Source organism: Gracilinanus agilis, chromosome 4 (assembly GCF_016433145.1).
Source record: "Gracilinanus agilis isolate LMUSP501 chromosome 4, AgileGrace, whole genome shotgun sequence".
Classification (NCBI taxonomy): Eukaryota; Metazoa; Chordata; class Mammalia; order Didelphimorphia; family Didelphidae; genus Gracilinanus; species Gracilinanus agilis.
The window spans coordinates 10,842,037-10,867,477 of record NC_058133.1 but is presented as its reverse complement, the minus strand read 5'-3'; the positions used below and the strand labels follow the sequence as shown (position 1 = coordinate 10,867,477).

At 42.2% G+C, this 25,441-nt stretch overlaps 1 protein-coding gene across 1 annotated transcript; it reads left to right on the top strand.

Annotated features, from left to right (window-relative positions):
- The first annotated feature begins 8,646 nt into the window (after nucleotides 1-8,646).
- Nucleotides 8,647-25,115, top strand: DYNLT5 (dynein light chain Tctex-type family member 5). Its single transcript, XM_044675784.1, has 4 exons — nucleotides 8,647-8,759; nucleotides 17,981-18,072; nucleotides 21,502-21,626; nucleotides 24,912-25,115. The coding sequence occupies exons 1-4, from the start codon at nucleotides 8,647-8,649 to the stop codon at nucleotides 25,113-25,115; spliced, it is 534 nt and encodes a 177-aa protein (XP_044531719.1).
- Nucleotides 25,116-25,441: the final 326 nt, after the last annotated feature.

Genomic DNA, 25,441 nt, shown 5'->3' with positions numbered 1-25,441 from the left:
CCATCTAGCATCACCCCAACATTTCTCTCCCGCCTGACACGCTCCCCCTCCTCATCTCCACCTCCTGGCTTCTCTGGCTTCCTTCGAGTCTCAGCTGAGGTCCCGCCTCTACAAGAAGTCCTCCTTGATCGCTGTGCCTTCCCTGGAAGAACCCCTTCCACTGTCTATACCTCGTTTGAACAGTTCTTTGCGCGTTGTCTCCCCCATAGCTGGTTGAGAGTAGGGCGCCTGTCGCCTTTCTTTGCAGGGCCAGCACGTTGCTTAATAAATGGTGGTTGACTGACTGGATTGTATTAATGATTAGAAAAAGAAACCCAGAGAGGTCAAACTGCTTGCCCAAGGTCCACGGGGTGGGATTTGAATTCGGAGCCTCTCCCTCCAAATCCTTGAGCTCTTTGGGGGTTGGGGGAGGGGGTTGCCCTCAGCAGATTAAGCCTTCCAGTCACCCTTTCTCCTGCTCATCCCCGGGCATCTCACTGGGTGGGGAGGCTCCAGGAGGGAGAGCTTCTGGACTCTCTTCCCCAAACAGAGGCCCCTGGGCGGTACCTCGGGTGTCCCAGGACTCAGGGTGGGCGGTGTGAGCTGGCAGGGGGAGGCTCCCAGGACAGACCACCTGACTGCAGCGGGCGGGTCCAGGCCGGGCTGCGGCCCCCTTGTTTGGCCGGGTAGCCCTGGAGACGCTGGACAGCAGCTAAGCTCTTAGCTGGCGGTGCCGCCTCTGGAGGAACCGGGAAGCTTGGAGCGACAGCCCAACCACCAGCCGGCCGGCTCGGGGTGGCCCGAAGCAGAGACGCGCTTAGGAGTCGCCGCTGCTGCAGGGGTGCGTTGTGTGCCGCGCAGGTCCTCACGTCACCCTGCGCTTCTGGCGGAGCGGCGGGGAGGGAGGGGGCGTGTTTGGGAAATCATTTTCGGCTTGGAATGGAGGGAGGAGGGAAGGAGCGGGGAGGACGAGCTGGAGACGAGGATCCATCGCATCTCCGAGCGGGATGGGGGAAGGGAAGGGAGCATGGCCGGAAGAACAGAATGGAGGGCCCAGTCGGGATGGAGCGGGCCCCACCCCCCGATCGATTCCCCCCAGCTTGGACCCCCAAGTGGGGGACCCGCGCATGCCCCCCACTTTCATAAATGAAGAGCACTGACCCAGCCCCACTGCTTTCCCCCTGCCTCAGTGGGGGGGTTTCCGCAGGCGTGCTCTTCCAGTCTACTCCAGTCAGGGAGCTGAGAATCTGGCCTGAGCTGAACCTCTGCCCAGCACCTCTGGAATGAAGTCTGACCCTGGGAGAGCCTTAAGGCTGGAGACTTAGAACCCTAGCCAGTCCCCTTAATAATAAATAACATTTAGATAGCACTTCAAAATATTTTTAAACATTTAAAATCTTAATCAAATGAGATTATTGATCCTCACTTGAGCCCTGGAAGGTAAGCTATCATCCTCCCATTTTACAATTGAGGAAACTGAGGCTGAGAGAAGTGACTTGTCCAGGGCCACAAACTAGGAAGTGTCTGAGAACAGATTTGAACTCAGGTCTTCCTGACTTCAGGTCTAGAGTTCTATGAACTTCCCTACCAAGCTGCCTCCTTCACCCAAAACTAATGTCCTCACTTTTAGAATGAGGCAGTTGGACTCAATCTCTAAAGTTTCCTTCTGGCCCTAAATGGATAAGCCTATGATGGAGTGATTGCTTTCTTTTTGCATCCCCAGGGAGGTGGAATCTGGAAAAGCACTGAGTCTAAAGATAGCTGTAGAGCTTTGGGATGGGTGTGATGAATAAAGTGAACATATTATCTGGATGTCCAGAATGCCTGAAGACTTAATTGTTCGTGAAGGTCACATAGTATGTTAGGAAGGGTACTGTATTTGGAGTCTGGGGACCCGAGTTCAAGTCCCAGCCTTGACACCTATGACCTACATGACATTGGACTTCACTTTTCTAGACCTCAACAATACAGTGAAAGAGCTACTAAACATAGGACCTTGTCAAGTGGAGAGAACACTGGACTTAGTAGCAAGAAGACACAGGTATGAATCCTGTCCAGATACCAATAGCTAGGCAAATCACTTAATCTTTTAATCTCAGTTTCCCCATCTGTAAAGTGGGAATAATTTTTGTATCTGCCTCACAGGATGGTCAAGAGAATGATTGCCATCCAGCCATATCCAACCCTTTGTGACCCCATTTGGGATTTTCTTGGCAAAGATACTGGAATGGTTTATCATTTCCATCCCTAGCTCATTATACAGGTGAAGAAACTGAGGCAAATTGGGCTAAGTGACTAGTTTGAGAACACACAGTAAGAGAGACCTGATTTGAACTCAGATCTTCCTGACTTCAAGTCCAGTGCTCTTTCCACTGCATCACTAGCCCACCCTCATCTTCATTTACTTGTATACATGTTTTATGAATCTAATAGAATATAAGCTCCTTGAGGGCAGGGATTGTTTCATTTTTGTTACTGTATCTCTGACCTAACACTATGCCTGGCATATACTAGACCCGTAATCAATCAATGGAGTTTTTAATTGATTTCAATGCCTCACCAATAGCATGTGACATAATTTGATCCCAGGATTTCAGCTACTGGGTCTTTCCAGGTGTCATGCCTTTGCTACTCTAATTCTGCTTTAGTCTTAATTCTGCATGATGTCTCCTGGCATCCTGAAATGCAAGAGGACGTTATATAATTTCTGCTTGCCGTGATTTTATATTTAATGCAACGACAATTTTTTTAGCTTTTACTAGATGCTTCTTTTTAATTTGTGGGTGAATGGTAATTTTACATAAGCAAAAAAAGATTTAAACAAGTCGTACATGAGCAGAATTTTATTCTGAAATAATGGCATTTGATTTGACACAAAACCAGGAGGTTTAAAGAATACCACGAATGACATACCAGGACTCAAAAAGATCTGGACATTGGCCTGAATCTAATAAGATATCATTTAGTAGGCAGAATTGCCAAGTCATCTACTTGTGTTCAGAAAAGCATCATCATGTGCGTAAGATGAGGGAAGAATGAGTAGGTAACAGTTTTGATAAAGATCTGGGGGTTTTGGTGGGCCACAAGCTCAATATCAGTCAACACTGTGATGTAGCAGCCAAAAAAGTCCAGGTGGTCCTCAGCTGTATGAAAAGAGATATGAAGTATAGGGATGAGGAGATGTCAGCCCCTCATACTCTACCATCTTCAGGCTATAGCTGGGATATTGGGCTCAATTTTGGGTGCCATGTTGTATGAAGGGGTAAAGGGATGTACCCTGCCTTTGTTCTCTGCCATGGTATAGTGGAAGGAGGGGTAGATTTTAAGTCAGAGGATATGGGTTCAAGTCTTCATCACGTGCCTCTTAATTCTTGTGTGATCTTGGACAAGTCATATGATTTCCCTGGGTCTTACTTTCCACATCAGCAAAAAATAATAGTTAATATTTCCTTTGTTTTACAAAACCCTTCACAAAATTTTTTTATAATTTCATCCTCACAACAACCCTAGGTGGCAGTGCTATTACTATCCTGATTTTAAAGGTGAGGACACCGAACTAGGCAGAGGTTAAGTGATTTGCCCAGAGTGACATAGTGACATCTGAAGCCAAGTCTTCCTGAACTCTAGGTCCAGTACTCGGTCCATTGTACCACCCTGCTGCTTATGTACAAAGGTAGTGGGAAGGGTAGAGGATTGGAGCTGATGACCTCTACGATCTCTTCCTTTTCTAAATACTAATGAAAATTAGGTTCAGTTCTGGGTACCACATTTTGGAAAAGATGTCGATAAAATGGAGGATTCCAGAGGAGAGCAACGAGGGTCTTAAAGAACCTCAAAATCATGTGATAAGAAGATGAGTTGAAGGAATTTAAGATGTTACTGTGGGAAAAGAGAAAATGTAGGGTTCTCATAATAACCTTCTTCAAGTCCCTGAAGAGTCCTTCAGATGGACAAGGGAGGAACTTTCTTCTGCTTGGCCCCAGAGAGCAGAACAAAGAGAAATATTGCAGAAGTACATTTCAGCTTGATGTCAACAAAAGCTTCCCTCCAATTAGAAGTCTCCAGAAGAAGACCGAGCTACCTCGAGAAGTCATGGAGGTCCTCATGGAGAAGCTGAGTGACTACTCATCAATAATGTTATGATGGGAATCATTGTACTTTTACAAATTAGACAAGACAGCTATTGAGGTCCCTTTTGTTTCTGAGAGTCTGCAACAATATGCTTCAGAGTTCATCAGGCTAATGAGCCGTACAGTATATAAAATGATTTGCTACAAGACTGCTAAGGAGAGAAGTAACAGCAATCATCTGGGGGAGGTTCAAGCCTTTCCTTTCCCCAACAGGGGGCACCTATGCTCTGAGGTGTGCCAGGATTCCCCAACTAGCAAGTACATCTGCCTGCCAGAACTGGGGGCCATATGGGGCAGCTGGGTGGCTCAGTGGATTGAGAACCAAATCTAGAGATGGGAGGTCCTAGGTTGAAATTTGGCCTTAGACATTTCCTAGCTGTGTGACCCTGGGCAAGTCATTTAACTTGCATTGCCTAGCCCTTATCCACTCTTCTGCCTTGGAGCCAATACACAAAGAGGGAAGGTAAGGGTTTAAATTTTAAAAAAATAGAAGAACTGGGGACCATGGCAGAATGAATGGGCATTCACTGACCCATTAACTAGCCCTTTCAGTTCCCCAAAGCAAGCATCCCTCAAACACCTCAAATCAACTTTGCAATTCATGATGTGCACTTAATACAAGAGATAAGGAACACAAATTTAGTTGAGCCCAACAGAGAATGGTTCCTAGAGAAGCTCATAGAGGGGGTGTTACTAACAATTCAGGCCATCTGGGAACTTCCTATTTTTGCTAATTATTCTTGTTAAGGAGGTGCTAAACTCAACTGTTTTTATACTGTTGAAGAAGCAAATGTGTTATTAACATTTAATATAAGAAAATTTTAAATGGTGTCATCTCTTGAAATTATAAAAGATAATTTGCCTCCTCTGGTGCTCTGGGAAAGAACCCTAATGGTCCTGATTTAGTTACAGGTCTAGACAATGGAGTCCTAAGTAACATCATAAGTAGAACAATCCCCTCCCCTTGGAAGTAGGACCCTCCACCATCACAAAGATCCAAAAACAGGACAAAAAGAGGAAATTGAATGGCAATCAGAGTCCAATTCTTCTCTCTTTCAGAGCACATTTTGGGGGTTTCTGGAGACCTTGGAACAGAAGTTAAAAACTCTACTGTCCCTTCTTCTACTCAGAAATCATGTGAGCTCTAGAACCAGTCAGAAGTCTTGGGTTCAAATTCTGTCTTTGCTGAATATTCTTGAGTGAATCATTTAACTTCTATTCGTTTTAACTGCTCCATCACTGTAAAAATGGGAATATTAACATTTGTACTACAATGGAAAGCTATATAATTTGGATACAATCATGGTATCAAAGATTTAGAGCTGGAGGCACCCTTAGAGGTCATTTAGTCAAACTCCCTCATTTTACAGATGAAGAAACTGAGGCTCAGAGAGATAAATGTAAACTCCATATGAATGCTCACCAATATAAGAAGCTACAAATTATCAAGACAGAAATTTAGCATCTGTTCTTCATCTTGTAGTTGAGAGGAATTAGGAGGCATCAATTCTATTTTTAACTTTAAAATAGATTTTAATTTGCTATAGCCAGAATAATCCCACATATTTTAAGTAATCACTCACATTATTAAATCTTTTTAATAGTTCAAAATCACTTTTCTTAAAACTTGTGAGGTAGGTAAAATAAGTGTTGTTACCATTTTACAGATGAGGAAACTGAGTGTCAAAAATGACATGACCCGGGGGCAGCTGGGTAGCTCAGTGGAGTGAGAGTCGGGCCTAGAGACAGGAGGTCCTAGGTTCAAACCCGGCCTCAGCCACTTCCCAGCTGTGTGACCCTGGGCAAGTCACTTGACCCCCATTGCCCACCCTTACCAATCTTCCACCTATGAGACAATACACCGAAGTACAAGGGTTTAAAAAAAAATGACATGACCTGCATGTGATCACAAAGTTAAGGTATATGGCCAAAGATTACACGGCAAATAAATATTATAGTCAGAATGTTAACTCTAGTCTTTTGACCTGGTGTTCCTCACTACTCTGGGTTACCTTTCCTTAAAGGAAGCATATCTAAGATAACCCCACTTGTAAAGTTTGTATAGTGCCTGACACATAGTAAGAGCTAAACAAATGCTCTCTCATTTTTCATTCATTCAGTGTAGAAAAATAGAAAGAATATGCAATTTGGAGTCCAAAGATGTGGGTTCTAATTCTGCCTGATTCTGCCATTAAAAAATAGTATGGTGTCAGCCGCATCACTTTCGCTCTAAAAGGTGTCATTTTCTTTCTTTATAAAATAAGGAGTTATCTAGATATATCTCTAAGGTTCCTTCAAGCTCTTAAATCCCATGACTGTAGAATGTACTCAGCTTTTCAAATCCTGGACATTTTTTAAAACCTCCATTTCCCCCTTTGAGAGGTGTTGGTTTTTTTCACTATTACAATGAAGTAATTGAGAATATCTTTGGATAATGAACTACACCAAAGAGTATCCAGAGAAAGGCAACCAGATCAATGAAGGACTTTGAGTTCATGCCATTCAAGGATAAATGTGAGGAAATGGAGGTGTTGAGCCCACTGAAGAGAAGACAGAAGGAGATATCAGAGATATCTACAAATATTAGAAGGGTTGTCATTTGGAAGAGGGCTCAGACTTCATCTGTTTATCACTCAGGGGCAGAACCAGAAGCAATATATGGAGTAGGGGGTAAAAGATGGAGAGAAGCAGACTGCGACTTCAGATTGATACTTCATGAGATGAGAGAAAGGGGATTCTAGCAATTAGAATTATCTAAATAAGTGGTGCAGTGGAGAGAGTGCCAGGCATGGAGTCTTCCTGAGTTCAGATCTGACTTGAGATACTTACTGTGTGACCCTGAACAAGTCCCTTGATCCTATTTGCCTCAGTTTCCTCATCTGCCAAATATGCTGGAGAAGGAAATGACAAACCACTCCAATATCTCTGCCAAGAAAACCCCAAATCGTGTCACAAAAAGTCAGAGAAGACTGAAAGTGACTGAACAACAACAGATAAAAGTAGAATGGACTGCTTTGGAAGGTAACAGGTTTCCCCTCACTGTGAAAGGACAGACAGACAGACAGACAGACAGACAGACAGGCAGGCAGACAAGAGAGACAAAGAGACAGAGAGAGTTAAACAGATTTGCAAAGAGAGAATTTATTAACTATTTCCTATGGGCCAAGCACCGTGCTAAGTTCTGGGAATACAAATATGAGCAAAGAAGGAAAACGATCCCTGCCCTCAAGTGGGGTAACAATACAAAGAAGAGATCTAAGAAGTTGGAAGAGAGAAGGCAGGGAGGGAGTAGTTTAAATAGTCATGGGTTGTGTCAAGTTTGAATTAAGTATGGCTATGTGGATTCTTCCTCAAATGGAAGTCCTCCAGGGAGGAGTCAGAATCCCAGCAGAAGCTGGATGGCTCCCTGTCAAAAATGCTGTAGATGGAGGAGTTTCAAGTTGGATTTGACCCCTGAAGTCATTTCCAACTCTGAAATTCTGTGATTTGTGACCGAACAGTCAACATACATTCATTAAAAGCTCCTACTGTGTTCCAGGCGTTGGGGATATGAGTACCAAGAATGAAACAATCCCTACTCATGGGAAGTTTACATTCCAATGAGAGAGACAAAAAGTGCCCACGTAAGCATGTGCAGAATAAATATAAATGGAATAAATTCAAGGTAGTTAAATAGGAGGAGAGGGGAGGGTGCTAATATTTGTCCAGAGAGGGTCAGGAAGGGCTTCATGTAATACTCATTAGCTTAAAGGACAAGTGGGATTCTATGAACTGAGGGTAAGAAAAAAGTACATGGGGGCAGCTGGGTAGCTCAGTGGAGTGAGAGTCAGGCCTAGAGACAGGAGGTCCTGGGTTCAAACCCGGCCTCAGACACTTCCCAGCTGTGTGACCCTGGGCAAGTCACTTGACTCCCATTGCCCACCCTTACCAATCTTCCACCTATGAGACAATACACCGAAGTACAAGGGTTTAAAAAAAAGTACATTCTAGGGGTTGGGGGAGAGCCAAGGCAAAGGTACAGAGATGAGAGATAGAGTATCATGGGTAAAAAACTTAGAGAAAGTCAGTTTGGCTGGACCCTGGAAAGCAGGAAGAGAAATGATAAATAATGAGACTAGAAAGATAGTTTGGGGGTCAATTGTGATGCACTTGAAAAGCTAAGCAGATGAATGTTTCTATTTTATCCTAGAATCCCTAAGGATCCACTGATGTTTATTAAGTAGATAAATGATATGGATGTTAATGGAATACTCTCTGGCTTCAGATACTTATTATTAACCATGTGACCCTGGGCACATCATCTAACCTATCTGAGCCTTGGTTTCCTCATCTGAAAAATCATGGGAATAGTAGCGCCAAGTTCTCTCCTACCTCCCAGGGCTGTTGCAAAAATCAAATGAGATAATGTATTAAAGCACCTTAGAAATATCAATTAGCATCACGCCCATCACTACCAACCCAACAAGGTTCAAACCCACCTGTTTCCATATTTCTATCACACTATGTTAGATGTTTCCCTTTTTAGTTTCTGATCAAGATGTCTGAGATCGCCAAAGACAAGGCTTCTCGGTTCCTGAAGAAAAGAGGCAGCATGTCATCAGTGAACAGCCCTGACATCAAGATGAAGGAGATCTATGGAAGAGCCAAAGAGTAAGTAGCTGGGTCTCTAATTGCTCCATTTCCACTTTTAGATAAACAAGGCCAGAGTACTGATTAAAATGTATTTCCTTCTATAATTAGATTGTGCTGAGTATGGAAAAATGAGGTGGTGATTGAGTGTGATACCAGAGCAATCTTTAAAGAAAGGTAGGAGTTAGATTGGGAAATGCCACGCTGAGGGGTTTGTATTTGATCCTAGGAAGCAAAAGGAACCCACGGAAACTTCTTAAGCAATGGAATAACGTGGTTAGAACTGAGATATTTAAGAATATCAGTTTAACAGTGATTTAATAGAGATCAGTGGAGTCAAACTCAAATAGAAAGATACTCCTTCCCCCCACTGGTTGTGTATTGACTTAGAAAACCACATAATAATAGTATCTATGTTCTATTGTATTATTATTTATTTTGCTAAAGATTTCCCGATTGCATTTTACTCTAGCTGCTCTCAAATGTGTTGCAAGCTCCAGTGTTGCTTGTTTGACACCTCTAGTGTAGGAGGTGGAAAACAAAGGTCCCTAACTGGGAGTGGAACGCATTAAGTATCCTTTTACACAAAATTCATATGACTAAAAAGCTCAGATACTTACAATTTGGAGACAGAGGGCCATGGATTTGCCTTCTAATTTCTTGAAGATAGACGAATTACAAATAAACAGTCTGATAAAATGGATTACGTGGAAAAGTAGCTTCTAAGATATCCCATCAGGTGGTTACAGCCCAACAGCAGCCCTGTTTTCAAGTTACTGTCTTTGAAACAACACAATTGATAAAACTGATGTTCACAGCAATTTCTGTGCCAGAACATAGAGCCCAAAGGGAGGTCAGAACTAGATACATATTCAGTTAGGTTTAGTACATTTTCAGCATGAAGTATATTTTATGGCAATCTGGTTACTTAGAAATTGGGGTGGGAGAACATGCTATGGGAAGGAGGAAATGAAAACTTAAGAATTAAAGAACTAGGTTTGTACACCTGCTCTCTCACTTACCAGCTGAATGGCAATGAGAAAGGCACAACCTCTCTATGCCTCAGTTTACTCATCTGTAAAATGAGGATAATAATAGCATTTAGCTCCCAGAGTTGTTGTAAGGATCAATTTGCAAAGATGAAAGTGCTATTTAAATGCTAGTTGTCCTTGCTGTTGTTGTCGTTGTTAAGCGGGCTATCCCATTTCCCACCCCTCTTACTGGAACAGAGTTCAGTCTTTGGCCAGTGTTGGGTATTAGATGCCACCGTGCAGGAACTGTCCATGGTATTGTCATAGTCTTGAATGGAATCTGAAACATAGAGGTTAGGTTACCTTCAGAGAGTAACCCAAGATGAATCTGTAGGGAGTCGGAGAATGCTTCCTAAGTTTACCCACGGAGTTGACCACAAGGTTAGGCTACAGATGAATGACTGTAAACATAGATGGTCAGTTGAGTCTGGCCCCAGACCAGGAGGATTGTCCAAGAATGTCATACAACTAGAACAAAGAGTGTGGCTCCTTAGAGAGGCCCCTTCTGTACTCTGCCAACATCCAGTCCAACAGGGGAAGGACAGAGAAAGCAGATTCCTTGGACAAGTCTTGGGGTTAATCAGTTGGCTTTGGGGAATTAGGATCATAATGATATCATTCCCTGGGATGATCTCCAATTTAGCCTTTGTATAGAAGATGTCCCCAAAAGTCTGTGTATTTGTTTAAAGCCTTGCCTTGCATCTTAGAATCAATATTGTGTATTGGTTCCAAGGCAGCAGAGCGGTAAGGGCTGAGCAATGGAGGTTAAGTGACTTATTCAGGGTCACACAGCTAGGAAGTATCTGAGTCCAGATTTGAACCCAGGACTTCCCAAGATCCCCATACAATGCCAGGTGGTAGATGAAATTACTAATGATCTAAGTCTGGTTTTCAATCCACTGAGCCACCTAGCTGGTCCTTGTCTTAGTATACTTTTAAGTTTTAACGTTTTAAAACTGCACTACCTTTTGGGATACGCCATATAATCTATTTGTATGCAGTTGTTTGCATGTTGTCTCCCCTACCAATGAGAGCTACCTGAGGGCACGAACTGTGGTTAACATGGTGCCTGGTATAGAATAGGTGCTAAATTAAGGCTTGTTGATTTGATTCTCCTGATTTAAAACTAGAAGGGAAGTTAGGAGCCATTTAGGTCAACTGAGGCCAGAAGAGATGAAGGGACTGGGCCCAGATCATAAAGATACCAGGCATGGGATTTATACCTAGATACTTTGACCCTAAAGCCAACATTCTTTCCTTTAGGGCCTGATCACTACCCAACCCGTCTCACTGTTAGTCATTCACATCTCCAAGGTAGGCATAATAATACCTATCTTGAGAAGGAGTAAACATGGGGAAAAGAGGACTTTCCTTTAACTCAGGAAAGGTCTAGACTCTGCCTCTGAAAGCATGCTAGCGGTAAACCTTAACCATCAGGGAAAATAAAGTTGGGTCCCAAAGGGAACAACCAGGCACTCCTAACACTTTACTAGTGGATAGGACAAGACATCTTTGAATGGAGCTAGGCAGAAAGGCACTTAGGGGAGGTTTTTTTGCGGTTCTATTAATTCTGTTGCTTAAGGTTCTCTAAATTATCCCTAAGATTCATAGATGCCTTGTGTGGAGGGAGATGCTCTACCAATTCTGCAAAGACTTCCAGAACCCTTTCCCAGTTTCAAAGCCCTTGACATATTATGTCCTTTGAGTCTCCACTGAACCTTGTGAAGGAGGTACTCCTTACTTATTGCCTGGATTTGTGATTTCTTCATTTCACAGAACTCCCCAGTGGATAAATCCCCTCCAGCAAGACATGATGCCTCTTTTTTTTCAACCTTTACTTTCTGTCTTAGAATGGATACAAAGCATAGGTTCCAAGGCAGGAGAGCAGTAAGGGATAGGGTTAATCGGGACAAAGGATTTGCCCAGAGTCACATAGTTAGGAAGTATCTGAGGCCACATTTAAACTCAGGACCTCCCATCTCTGGGCTTGCCTCTCAATCCACTGAGCCACCCAGCTGCCCCCTGATATAATGTGTCATCACATGCTGCTGAAATTATTTTTGCAAGATTTCCTTCTTTCTCATCCAGTTTCCAATGGGAGGTTGGGCATAAAGAGAGGTCAGGGTTAGGGATTCTTCACCTTGCCAGTAAAATTACAATAAAATTCCCTGAGAAGGCTTTCCTAGGATTGCCTGGATGAACTCAAATCAATTAATCAATGAACCAATTAATTAGCATTTGTTAATTTCATACTAGGTACTGGTGATACAACTACAAAGAATGAAATAATGCACATATGAGAGGATCTTCAATTCTAGAAGCTAAGACAAGTATATTAATAAGTATGTGAAAAATAAATATGAAGAGAATAAATATGATATAAATTGGTGGGAAATCAGGAATAGTCCATTGAGCTTAGAGGAAGGGATGAATGTATTTCTCAACAGAATTAATTGAGCAGAAAGTCATTTGCTGTCCAAGTTTGAAAAAAGAAATCCAAAACCTTCTTACCCTCTCCAGGAACAAAGCATTCAGAGTGCCTGGCTATTCCCCCTGGATAGCCAGATTTCATTTTCCCTGAGGAGTTGTGATGGCTTTAGTGAGTCCACTGGATGGCAGCATCTCTCTGGTAGCTATAACCACTGCCCAAAGTCTTCAAGGCTACTGTCTGGAAAGAGACAGTGAATGGCTTTTTGTGCCAGGAGGGCATCCTGTCTGTTCTACCCAACACTTCAACTGGTAGAATTATAGCCAAACTTTCTATATCTGTTTTTAGTTTACCAAAGCATTGTACCTTTGCTGTCTCACTTGCTCTCCATATAATGCTGGGTGATAGTTAAGATATTAATTATTCCCATTTTACAGAATTCAAAACTGAAGCTTAAGGAGGATAAGTAGTTTGCCTGGGGCCATCCGGGATCTGAACACAAGTCTTCCTGATTAACTGTCTCACTAAAAATAAATCTGCCTGTATCCCTGAGTAAAATTGCACTTTTCCTCAAGGATCTTAGAATGGGGAATGGAACATGCACCTAAGATGGTGGATACCAGATCCATACAGAGTGGATGGTGACCTTAGAGGGCAAGACAGGAACAACTGAGGGACCCTGAAAGGCTTCCTAACAATAAAGCTGACCTCAAGTGACAGGGGCTGCCCCAGGACATAAGCACCTAGACTGAGAGCTAGAAGGAACCTTGAGAACACCTGGTTTCAGCTTTTTTAGTTTACAAATGAAGAAAGCAAGGTCCAGAGATGGGGCAAAACTAAGGTTCCTCCATTAAAAATTAGCAGAGCCAGGAGGTGAACTCAAAGCCTCAGGCACCAAGTTCATCTCTCTCCACCATGCCAGGCTGTCTCTCAAGAACCCAAGGGACAGTTTGTTTCAGGAAGACAAAAATGCTGAAGGACAGAGATAAGGAAAAAGAGCATTCTGGACAGACAGAGAACGGCTGGCAATTGATGGTATTTGAGAGGATGAAAAATTGGGAGCTGGAAGGAACTTAGAAGTCATTGAGGCCAATCTCCCCTTTTTACAGATGAGGGAACTGAGGCACAGAGAAATGCAGTGGCTTGCCAAGAGATGCATAAGTCACTAAGTGACCAAGCTGGGGTTTGAGCCCAAAGTTTCTCCCACCCAATACATCCTTTGAGGCATATTGCACATTGGCAAGTCTGTCTTCTTTAAGTGGTGACAGCCACTATTTTATTTTTGTTAGTTGTTCATTGGGAAGTAAAGGTTTAGTACACATCCACACACATCTACCACAGGTTCCAAACATTCACCACCATGAAAGATAGTGAATAACATTTCAGTAGTTAAAGGACCCACAATTCCATCAGTGTGTCAAAGGATCAGAGATATGACTCTGACAATTAGATGACTCGCCCAAGATCATACCTGTAGTAATTAGGATGGGATTAGAATCCCAGGCGTCTGATTCCAAATCTACTGTGTTTCTACTGTATCATATACTACCTATAAATAAATTGAAGTGGGACACCTCCTGAAAAAGGCCCAACACTCAGGTTTAGAGGTTTTAGGGACCTTTAATAATCCGCAGACCGGGGCGTCCTCCTCACATGAGGGAGAATCGCACCACCCATAAGTAAGCCCAGTACATATGTAGGAAAATAAGTTGGTGGGAATTTTCCTTGGCGCGCATTTTAAAGGATAGGATTGGTGTGTTCAAAAATATACATTCCTTAAGCAAGCAAGCAGTTTCTCAGAAGCAAATGTGGTGCTGTTAGCAACCAGGGAGGGTCAGGCAAGTGGACAGAAGGGAAGTGAGATAAGAGGTTGGGGGAAAACCCAGCTAGACTGCTGACCCCGTGAGGGGCCGTGAGGGGCTCTGTTACCTTTTAGTCTTCTCTGCTCCATTACAATATATTCAAGAATGTGAACATTTATGTATGTATATGTGGATTTAAGTGGCATACATGAACATGCATATATGTGCCCCATGTGTATTATGTTTTGTTATGGATAGGCATGGATATAAATACATGTGTGTTTGCTATTTTTGTGTACCTGTGTATATTATGTATGTACATAGTGTTGTATGTGAGCAGCTAGGTGGTGTAGTGGATAGAACACTGGACCTGGAGTTAGGAAGACTCATCTTCCTGAGTTTAAATTCAGCCTCAGAGACTCCCTAGCTATGTGACCTTGGGCAAATCACTGAACCCTATTTGCCTCAGTCTTTTCATCTGTAAAATGAGTTGGAGAAGGAAAGGACAAACTCCTCCAGTATCTCTGCCAAGAAAACCTCAAATGGAGTCCGAAAGAGAGGGGCACGACTGAAACAACAACAACGATTGTGTATGTGTACAAATGTATCTGTGATGAGGTCTACCTGTAAGGAGGAGCAATTTTATTTCTGTGCTGTCATCTCCAGTGCCCAGCATGGAGACAGGCCCATTTTGTTGTGCTGTCGTTAATATTGTGTGTCCAGCTCTTCAGGGTCCCACGGACTGGACCGAAGCACACCAGACCCTCCTATTCCCCACTCTATCTCCTGAAGTCTCTCGGGTTTGTGTTCACTGGTCCCCGATGCCATCTCTCCATCTCATCCTCTATCATCCCCTTGGCTTTTGCCTTCAGCCTTTCTCCATAGCAGAGCCTTTTCCAACGAGGCCTGCCTTCTCATTATGTGGCCAAAAGATTAAAGCTGGGGCAAGTCACTTAGAGGTGAACCTTTCCGTGATTCGTCTGAATTAATTTCTCTAAGTACTGATTGATTTGATCTCCCTGCTGTCCAGGAGACCTTCAGAAGTCTTCTCCGGCGCCACAGTTCACAAACATTGGTTCTGGGGTGCTCAGCTGGCATGGAGCAGGTGTTTAATAGATGCTTGCTAATTCTCAATGGATTAATTTTGTATATGCATATGTATAGCTAGATACACATGTATACATGTATGCACGTATGTGTTTATAGATCATATATGTATATAACTGAAACTTTTAAATTTTTCATTCAAAATCAACTTATTCAATATTAAGAAGTAAAGGACCAACAAGTCTTTTGTATCCCCAAAGGAAGGGGGGTGCCCATGGGCATAACAGAGAACAATCATCCCCACCTCCTATTCAATGAAAGCACAGATCTTTCCAATCTTTTTTTCCTCACCCTCCCCCACTCCATTATCTCACCCCCCCTTTGAAGTGACACCCTAGCTTGCCTCACAGGTGGAGCAGGGTCAGGAGGGCCCATTTGGAGGCTGCCATGAAGCAATGTCCGTTGGGGCTCACCTGAACTAGGGCGGGGTTTGGGAAACCCACTTGGTGCCTCCATCCTTGGATCTCCTCTTCCAGGTCAGCACCTGGGAGAGCTCATATTGCCTCACTTTGCCCAAGCAATTGGCCTTTCCAGGTGATGAATAGGGGGATGAAAAGGGTCTTGGATGTTTATTGATTTAGGTTGAATTGTGGCTTCTCTTTGGGGGCGTTTCTGATTCTTTCAGTACCAAAGAGTTTTTGCAAAGGATTTGTTGTAATCACCTTAATTCCTCCCCTGTTCTCCAGGTGATGGTTCTGAGCTACTTTGTGCCTCCAGTTATATCTCCTAATGCTATTGTTGATCTCAGCCCTAAGCACCATTAATGCCTTCTGGGGGGTGGGGAGAGCGGGCATTGAAGAACCTGGAGTCCACACCATCTGGGGATCGGTTGAAGGAACTGGGGATGTTCAGCCTGGAAAAGAGAAGACTTGGGCCAGGACAGCACGAGAGCTGTCTTGGAGTCCTTGACGGGCTCTTCAGAGAGGGATAAGGTTTATTCTAGTTGCTTCTTGATGGAAGGAGTAGGACCAATTTCAGCTCTGTATGGGAAAGGAGGGGCTTCCTACCAATTACAGATCACAGATTTAAACCTAAAAGGGAACACAGAGGCCATCCCATTCAACCTTCTCATTTTCCAAAAGAGGAAACCAAGGCCTTGGGAAGTTAAGTGACTTGGACAACACCACATTGGTGGTAAACATCTAAGGCAGGATTCTGAACTCAGGTCCAGAGGTGAGATGACCTTTCCTTGGGCCATATAGGAAAGGGGATTCTGTTCCCAATGTGGAATCAACTAGATGTTCTCTGAGGCTCCTTCCAACAGAAAAGTTATCAGTTCTACAGCTGATTTATTTTTACCAGAAGATAGAAGAAAGGAAAACTTTTTGCTATAGAATAGGAAATGGATTTGGGATTTCATTGGTTTAGGAAACTTCTGAGTAAAGAAATACCCTCTACTAATACGGACTGGCACATTCTCTGCTATTTATAATATTAGAGAGCTTTTCAGTCATGAGAGTTTGAGGGGCTTAGCCAAGGTCCCAGAGCCAATGTGCATTAGGCATGACTCAAAACTAGGTCTTCCTGTCTCCGAAACCTACACTCCATCTATACACTAGATGTTATCTCTCAGCTAGAAAATTCAGATCATTTCTAATTTACTTGATGAAATAATCATTTTTCTTTTTACATAAATATCCTCATTTACTTTCTGAAAGCTGGTTAGTAGGAAAAATAATATGGAAACAAATTTAGCCTTACGTAGAAAAATATCATGGAAAGAATATTGGACTAGGAGGCTAAGAGACCTAGCTTCAAATTATGGTCCATTTCCTAATGATGTAGCCATAGCCAAATCACATATACTCTTTAATCCTTGACTTCACCATCAGTAAAATGGGGATAATGATATTTTTACTATCTTGCTTGGTCTCTCTAAGTAAAGTCCTTTATATTTAACTAGGTGGCTCAGTGGACTGAGAGCTAGGCCTAGAGATGGGAGGTGCTGGGTTCAAATCTTGTCTCAGACTCTTCTTGCTGTGTGACTCTGAGCAAGTCACTTAACTCCCATTGCTTAGACCTTGCCACTCTTCTGTCTTGGAACCAATTCATAGTATTGATTCTAAGATAGAAGGTAAGGGTTTAAAAATAAGAAGAAGAAGAACAATTAACAACACACTTAGCATTTGTGTAGCCCTTCCTTAAAGTTTATAAAGCATTTGCAATCTATTCACTTTGTAAATGATAAAAATATTCAAATAATATACTGGATCTGTGACCTCATCAATATAGATATGCCCTGGTTAAATCACAAGCTCTTCATACTTTGCCCACCCTGAGAGACTCTCATTTGTACTTTCCCATGTGTTTGTCACAGGGAAACCACCCAATGTGCTAGGAAACCTCCTTGATTTCTCCTGACATTTAATAACATCAAAGGAGCACGTAGGCTGTCCAGTGGTTCTCTCTTGCTCTTACCACATGACCAACTTGTCTTCTTTTTCTATCAGATATTTCTCTGATGACATCCTTTACTGTCATCCTTTCTTTGCAATAAATGATGAGTCTTTATAAATGATGACTTTAAATGCAACAGAAGAGGATTTACTTGTGAGCTTGCCATGGGCAGGGCACTGCATGGAACACTGGAGTTATAAGTAGAAAGATGAGCCAGTCTGTGTTTTAAGGAGTTCATATTCTGAGGGGTGGAACAAAGCTAAAAGAAAGGTTTATGATCCTGTTCATTTCATGGAAATGGAATGAGCCATGACAGGTCATCCATGGGTTTTGGGTGGGGAAAGGCATAAGGCAGATGGAAACATGAGCCATTCTTGATTAAAACTTTCTTAACAAGAAGCTAGACCTTTGGAACTTTTGGAGATGCTTCCGTCTATCAGGATAACAAGAGCAATTCTCTTCCATTGTTGTCCTTAGTTCAACGAGCACTGTGTCTTACGTGGATGAGCCCAGCCACCGTGATGATGCTTCCCACTTGGCAGTTCAGATGGAAAACACCTATCAGCTGGGTATGTTTCACCAGCCTCCCTCTCCCCATTTGGATTTGTAATTTTTTTATTTTGAAATGTCAGCATTACCTTAGGCCAGCTACCTCTGATGAAAAGGTGAAATAATCCAGAAGGTGGATCCGTGAAATCCTGTAACATGGCCTTTCCACAAAGAATAATCCTGGATCCTGGTGGGATGGCCACCTTTCCCCTTCTGAATCCCTGATCCTCTTGAGTTTCCAATGTTTAGAGCCAACCTGAGAGTTTTTGGAATCCAATTTCACAATTCCTCAGGGAAAAGAATAACCAGGAAAGGAGAATGAATCCTGAAAAGGAGCCAGAGGGAGTAACCCAAACCTTATGCTTTAGAATTAATTAACTAAAATGTAAGACAGTTACTAAACAAATTAGGTTGGTTATATTGAGGTTCGATGATAAACACTTAATAAATTATCAAAAGCAGACAGAAAGAAACTAACATTTTCTTTTAGACTGTCTATGCCTTTTATGGGTGTCTTTTAAACTGCATCCTCTTAAAAGACAAATGGAAGATAAGAAGCCAAAGAGATCTCTTATCCATTTGAGAAGTCTGTCTGTGGAGTAGACTACATGAGATAAAACATATAGAAATTTTTTTTCATCACCTCTTACAAGAAATTTCTTACTGGGGGCAGCTGGGTAGCTCAGTGGATTGAGAGTCAGGCCTAGAGACGGGAGGTCCTAGGTTCCAATCTGGCCTCAGACACTTCCGAGCTGTGTGACCCCGGGCAAGTCACTTGANAGAGAAGAGAAGAGAAGAGAAGAGAAGAGAAGAGAAGAGAAGAGAAGAGAAGAGAAGAGAAGAGAAGAGAAGAGAAGAGAAGAGAAGAGAAGAGAAGAGAAGAGAAGAGAAGAGAAGAGAAGAGAAGAGAAGAGAAGAGAAGAGAAGAGAAGAGAAGAGAAGAGAAGAGAAGAGAAGAGAAGAGAAGAGAAGAGAAGAGAAGAGAAGAGAAGAGAAGAGAAGAGAAGAGAAGAGAAGAGAAGAGAAGAGAAGAGAAGAGAAGAGAAGAGAAGAGAAGAGAAGAGAAGAGAAGAGAAGAGAAGAGAAGAGAAGAGAAGAGAAGAGAAGAGAAGAGAAGAGAAGAGAAGAGAAGAGAAGAGAAGAGAAGAGAAGAGAAGAGAAGAGAAGAGAAGAGAAGAGAAGAGAAGAGAAGAGAAGAGAAGAGAAGAGAAGAGAAGAGAAGAGAAGAGAAGAGAAGAGAAGAGAAATTTCTTACTGAATTAATCCTTTTATGAGAGCTGAGTTTTTTGTTTGGCTAGTTATTTAAGTGTTTGGTCAGCCATCTTGTTGCCAAATTCGATCTTGTATTTCCACATATCCACACATCTCTATTTTCATTTTATACATGCTTCCTCGCTTCTGCCATGCTGTGCCTATAAGAAAGGTTCTCAAGGAGTTTGTGCTCCATCTACCTGGTGTGGAGACAGCTGGCCAATTCAATGAAAAGAAAACCAATTTAATTAGGTATTTGTTGTGTAAGGGAAAACCGAGAACAATTATTAAAGGGAATCATTTTCTCTCCAACAATTTGCCTTAGCACTACTTAGACACAAATTCTCTGTTCATAGAGTTTCTGTTGTGTTCATAGGGTCCTAGAGGGGAAAAGGAGCACTTGTGGCCATGGAGTAGGACATTTTTCAAACAATAAGCATTCATTAGATGCCAGGAACATCGATTCAGAACTAGATGAAACATCAGAGTAAAAGTTCATCTTTTTGCATCCCATTAACCCTTTGGCAGTTGGAAGACACTTCTGCTTGCCTTCTCTGAATGATATTTTCAGATGTATCAGATTAAATAAATAGGATAAAATACAAAAGAAGCTAATTATATCGATTATATGCAGGCATAAAAATATTTGTTAAAGGTTTACAGACCCCAGGCTGAGAGCTAGCTCAGTCATTTTGTCCAGCCTTCTCATTCTAGAGGCAACCCCAAGATTCTAAAGACTCAGCAAGGTCCTCGGGGCTCCCATGGACTCAGGAACATGTATTGGGGTTGAGACTGAGCCCAAAGAAGGTCTCTAGCTCTGCTCTCAATCTAGAATAAAACTTCAGGGAAATCTCTAAAGCTAAGCTTGGGTATAATTCATGTCTAAGGTCTCCCCCAAATATGGATAACAGGGTTCTCTAAAAAAAAAAAAGATACTCAATATCAGTATACTCAATAGGACAGCTACTTATTTTCCCGCTACAGGACTTGTATAAGACCCAAAAGCATGCATGAACAAACCCAAGAAATAGAAAGTTCTCAAGGAACCCATTACATTCGTTATAGTCCCATCTCTCACTAAGGTGCCAACCATAAAAAAAAAACCCCATTCCTCAAAAAGATAGAAGTTGGTTGAGTGGAAATGATTATTTATTAAAATGGAAAAAGCTAGGCTTGCATGCCAGGGACATTCAGAATGAAGCGTCCCAGACCAAGAGGAGCAAGGGCATTGATGCTGACAGCCCTCTGAGGGTGGTTTGGGGTGGAATTGGGCTGGAGAATGGGCAGGCTCTTCCAGAATGTTTCAAATGATTTTGGTAGCATCTGCAGAGCACAAGGCTGGCTTAAGCCAGCTTGAGTTGCTTCAGGTAGGGTTTATGATGGAAAGTTCAGCAGAGTCAGCCAATAAACACCCGAAGGTGTCTGGAAATAAGCAAAATTTCTAGCTCCCAGTAGGCATTTGTATAGTAAGGTGGCTCATGGAAAATAGACATATTCATTTCAAGAGTATTTTGGCAAAGGTAAAGAGGCTTTGTGGGACAAAATGGAGATTCCATATGCGTATCAGGAACAGCATTACTTAGACAATTGAGGAGGTCCAAATCTGCATCAAAAACTCCTAAATCCTCAGATTTTAGAGCTGAATTTTAGAGCTTGGTGCAGTAGGAAAAAGAACTGGATTTGGAGTTCAAGGACATGAGTTCAAATCTTACTACTTTTGAGGTTTCAGACAAATTAATTCATTGCTCATTGAGCAGATGAGGAATCTGAGGCCCCGGGAAATGAAATGAATTCCAAAGGTAGGACTTTCCAACTCCCATCCCAGCACTCTATCCACAATGACACCAAGCTGGCTTCCATTTTACATTCACATCTGCACTGCCTAGCATAGTTCTGGGTACGCAGGAAGCTTAATAGATAGATGACTGATTATTTCAATGTGTGAGCACACGAGGTCTTTCTCCTCCTCCTCTGTCCTTGGTTTGACAGGTATATTAAAGCTTGGATTTTTGAGAGCAGAGGAGATCCTCTCATTGGTGGGAGAATGCCCCAAAGGCTCAAGGTCCTCACTGCGAGTCACACGTTATTGGGCCTTTGCTTACTGTACAGAAGGGAAGAAAATGTTCAAAATGTTCTTCAAATGATGGTGGGAAAATAATGTACTCGAGGTGCGACTAATACAACGTTTCTCCTTCCAGGTCCTAGCAAATGTTTTCCTGTGGATGCTGTCAAACACATTTTGAAGGATGTACTAACTAATTATCTACAAGAAGAAAAATATGAACCTGAATTGTGTAGACAGATGACTAAAACAATAGCTGAGGTAGGTGACCGGGTTAGCTGGACTGCATGCATGATTTACGGGGTCCTCCAGAGAAGACAAGATTTTTGTTTAGGGAATGAACAGCCATTCTAGAATCACAAGTCAACTGGTACCAGGAGAGAGGCCAGTGCCATGGGTTAGGCTCTGGGGATACAAAGATATCTCACCTCAAAGAGCTTTCCCAGTGTCTCTTGAGGGAGACAATGTATTAGATATTATTAATTAGATCTTATTTATTATTATATATTATTTGATATTATTAAACTCCAAGATTGCTACTGGTTTGGGTGGCAAATTCTATAGAACATTTAATGATATTTAAGTGGCAAAAATTTCACAAGTGAGGAAGAACTGCTTTGTTAAGAAGATTGCCTGTGGCCACAAATGCAAGAATCACTAGTTTCCTTCAGAGTCCAAGAAAAAAAAAAAAACATCACTTCTTCTACAAACTCTTCTTTGACCTGTCTTCCTCCTCACCCCAGCTTTTAGAGTTTTTTCCACAAAATTGACTTTTCTATACACTTTGGGTGTCCATGTATTCCTCTCCCACTAGAAAACAAGTTTCTTATGGAAAGGAACTATTTCATAAACCCTGTGCCAAGGGAAGAACCTGGCATATAGTGGATGCTTCATAAAAAGATTTGTTGAGTAATTGAATTTTGCACAACTTCTCTGAGAGAGCACTGCTTTGAAATGGGCATGGGCTCAAAGAACAATCAGCAAGCATTTTATTAAGTGCATACTCTAAGCCAAATGTGCCCAGAGGAAGCAAAACTGGCCCTGCCTCCAGGGAGCTCACACTCATAATAAGAGAGACCGCAAACACATCAATGAAATCGTGTTTATAAAAGGTCTTCCAAACTTTCGAGCACTCTGTAAATGCCATCTAAGCATCATTTCTATACATCACACATATCCAATGGCTAGAATATTACCACTAGTTCTACTACTGTGCTATCATTGCCATTACTCCATTACTATTCTGACTCTCATTCCTATTCTTTGTTCAGTCATTTCAGTTGTGTGTGACTCTTCCCATTTGGGGTTTTCTTGGCAAAGGTACTGGACTAGCTTGCCATTTCCTCCCCCAGCTCATTTTACAAGTGAGGAAACTGAGGCTAAAAGAGTTAATTAAGTGACTTGCCTAGGGTCACATACCTACTAAGTAAGTCCAAGGTGGCTTTTGAACTCAGCGTCTTCCTGACTCCAGGTATGGCACTCTGTCCACTGACTTATTCATCTTTGTATCCCCAGAGGCTGCTACATGGTACTGGCCTCCCTAAGGGTACCAGTTGATGGGGGAATCCAGGAATGATTGCCAATTTCCTAAACAAAAATCTTGTCTTCTTTGGAGTCCCTCCCCAGCCTTCTCTTCCCTCCACTTAACATCCTCAGTTTCTTGCACCCATCTTCATGTGGCATGAGGCCCCTCTCATTCCAAATGCCCTTCTCTGAAAGCTCTCCATCTTACCAATGACCAAAGTCCTTTCAGTTCTAGTGAGACCATCGCCTTCTCATGCCTGGAAGCTGCCATGTCACTCTATGGTCACATTCACCTTCTTGGCTCCCATGTTACCTGTTGACTTACATTGGCCTGGATGGCCACTAAAATCCTCAGATCTTTTTCAGATAAATTGCCCTTTACCCGTGCATCGCCCATATTATTTCCACAAAATCAACTTCTCAAACTTAAGTGTAAGAATGTGTATTTAGCCCTACTGAATTTTCTCTTCCTCAATTCAGCCCAATGTCTTACTCTGTTGGGGGCTTTTTGAACCCGATTCTTTTCTGCGGTATGTTGGCTACCCCTCCCAGCTTTATGTCACCTGAAAATTTAATGAGAATGTTGCCTTTGCTTTTATCCAAATCACTGATTCTTAAAATAGACTGATTTAGAGCATTTCTAAAACAAAAAGAGAAATTCTCTCCTTTAAGCCAAGGAGCTGAAGCATTTGAGCTTTTTTATAATATATTTTTAGTTCTTAACTCGAGAAGGTGCAGGCACAGTCGGAAGGCTTTCCATGATTTACGGAATACAATGAGTCCCAGAAAATTCCTGCCTTTGTCATTATAATAAACTCTTCCCTGAGCCATGGTTCCTGCATTAGCGATGCCCTAGATAGCTCCAGACTTTCTGTAGGAAGTCTAGCTCATTATGAACAAGGCAATAACACAATGCTGACACTATTAGCATTGATGACGCCTCAACACAGATCTTCAAGGTGAGTATTCTGCACAGATTTTTTTTGTCCATTGAAAAAGAAGAATGACTTAATGACTGAATATTGGCTCCTAAAGAGAAAAGGCTTTTTAAAAGTTCTGATTGTAAAATAATTTACAGTAGAGAGAATGCTGTGTTTGAAGTCGGGAGAGACCTGGGTTCTAATCCCACCTTAGATTTACTATATGATTCTGGAGAGTCCACTCAGCCTCTTTGAGATACAATTTCTTCATCTATAAGACAATAACAACCCTCTTAGGGCTATTGGAAAGATCAGATGAAATAATGCACGTAAAATACTGTTTTTCTTGTTTAGACCTGTGACTTCATCCACAAAAGGAATTACCTATATGAAAAGTTCCTCTACTTAAGCAAATTAGCAATTTGTCTATCATCTACAGACTAGAAGTTTTCATCCTTTTTGGTGTGTCAAAGCCCCATTGAGCAGTCTGATGAAATCTGTATACTGCTTCTCATAACAATATTTTAATGCATAAAACAACATAGGATTACAAAGGAAACCACTGATACTGAAATACAATGATCAAACATGCTCTATTTTCTATGTTTATCTCCAAGCACTTATGCTTAAGTTCTTTGCCTAGGGAAACAAAGGGATAGTTTCCAAGTTACGACCTGAACTCCGGTCTTCCTGATTCAGAGGGTTCTCTATCCACTAGGCTTCGCTGCCTCTCTGTTTTCATTATTCTGACACTGTTGCTCATGTTGTCCACCTTCCTCAAGTTGAGAGTCTCAGGGTGGTGCATTTTTTCAGAGCAAATTCTCAAATCCAATTTAAAATTTAAAATTTAAATCCAATTTAAAAGAGGCTGTGATCTGTGTTCAGAGGTGGATAAAATCACAGGTTCTGGAGCCATTGTAGCCAGGGCCTGCCTGAAAGGGTAGATCAGGTTCTTTGTAAGGCATGACTAACACCTGGGCAGGTTATCATCCTGCCTATAAGGGTGGCACTCAAGTCCCTTTGATTTCCCAGTGTCAGAAAGGGTCTAAGCTTTGCAAACTTGCCAGTGGCTCTGTGATTGCTTTTTTGTATTTGTTTCTAGGTTGTTAAGGCCAGAGTAAAAGACCTCATGATTCCAAGGTACAAACTCGTCGTGATTATCCACATTGGACAATTGAATAATCAGAGCCTACACATTGGGAGCCGCTGCCTCTGGGATGATGCAAACGACACCTTCGCCTCCTTCACCTTCAGAAACACGTCTCTGTTTGCTCTAGCCACTGTCTACGCTGTTTACCTCGAGTGACGGAAAGAGCTCTCTTCATGGATGAAAAATAGACTTCAAGCAGTGAAGAGATATAGGAGTGGTTTGGGACTATCCAGTCTTCCATTCCACTTAAACATTTATTGAGCACCTACTGGGTGCTTCTTTGATCCTGGATTAAGATTCTTGGGTGCAACAATCTCCAAAAAATTGAACTGTAATATCGTGCCCAGAGCAATGAAAAGGCACCCAAGGGGACAGGCACATAACCAACAAGGAACTCCAACGTCAGACCCCATCCAATATGAAGAGAAGATGGACTGGTCACACGGCGATGGCCAGAGCTCCTCCCCAGGAATGCTCCCGAT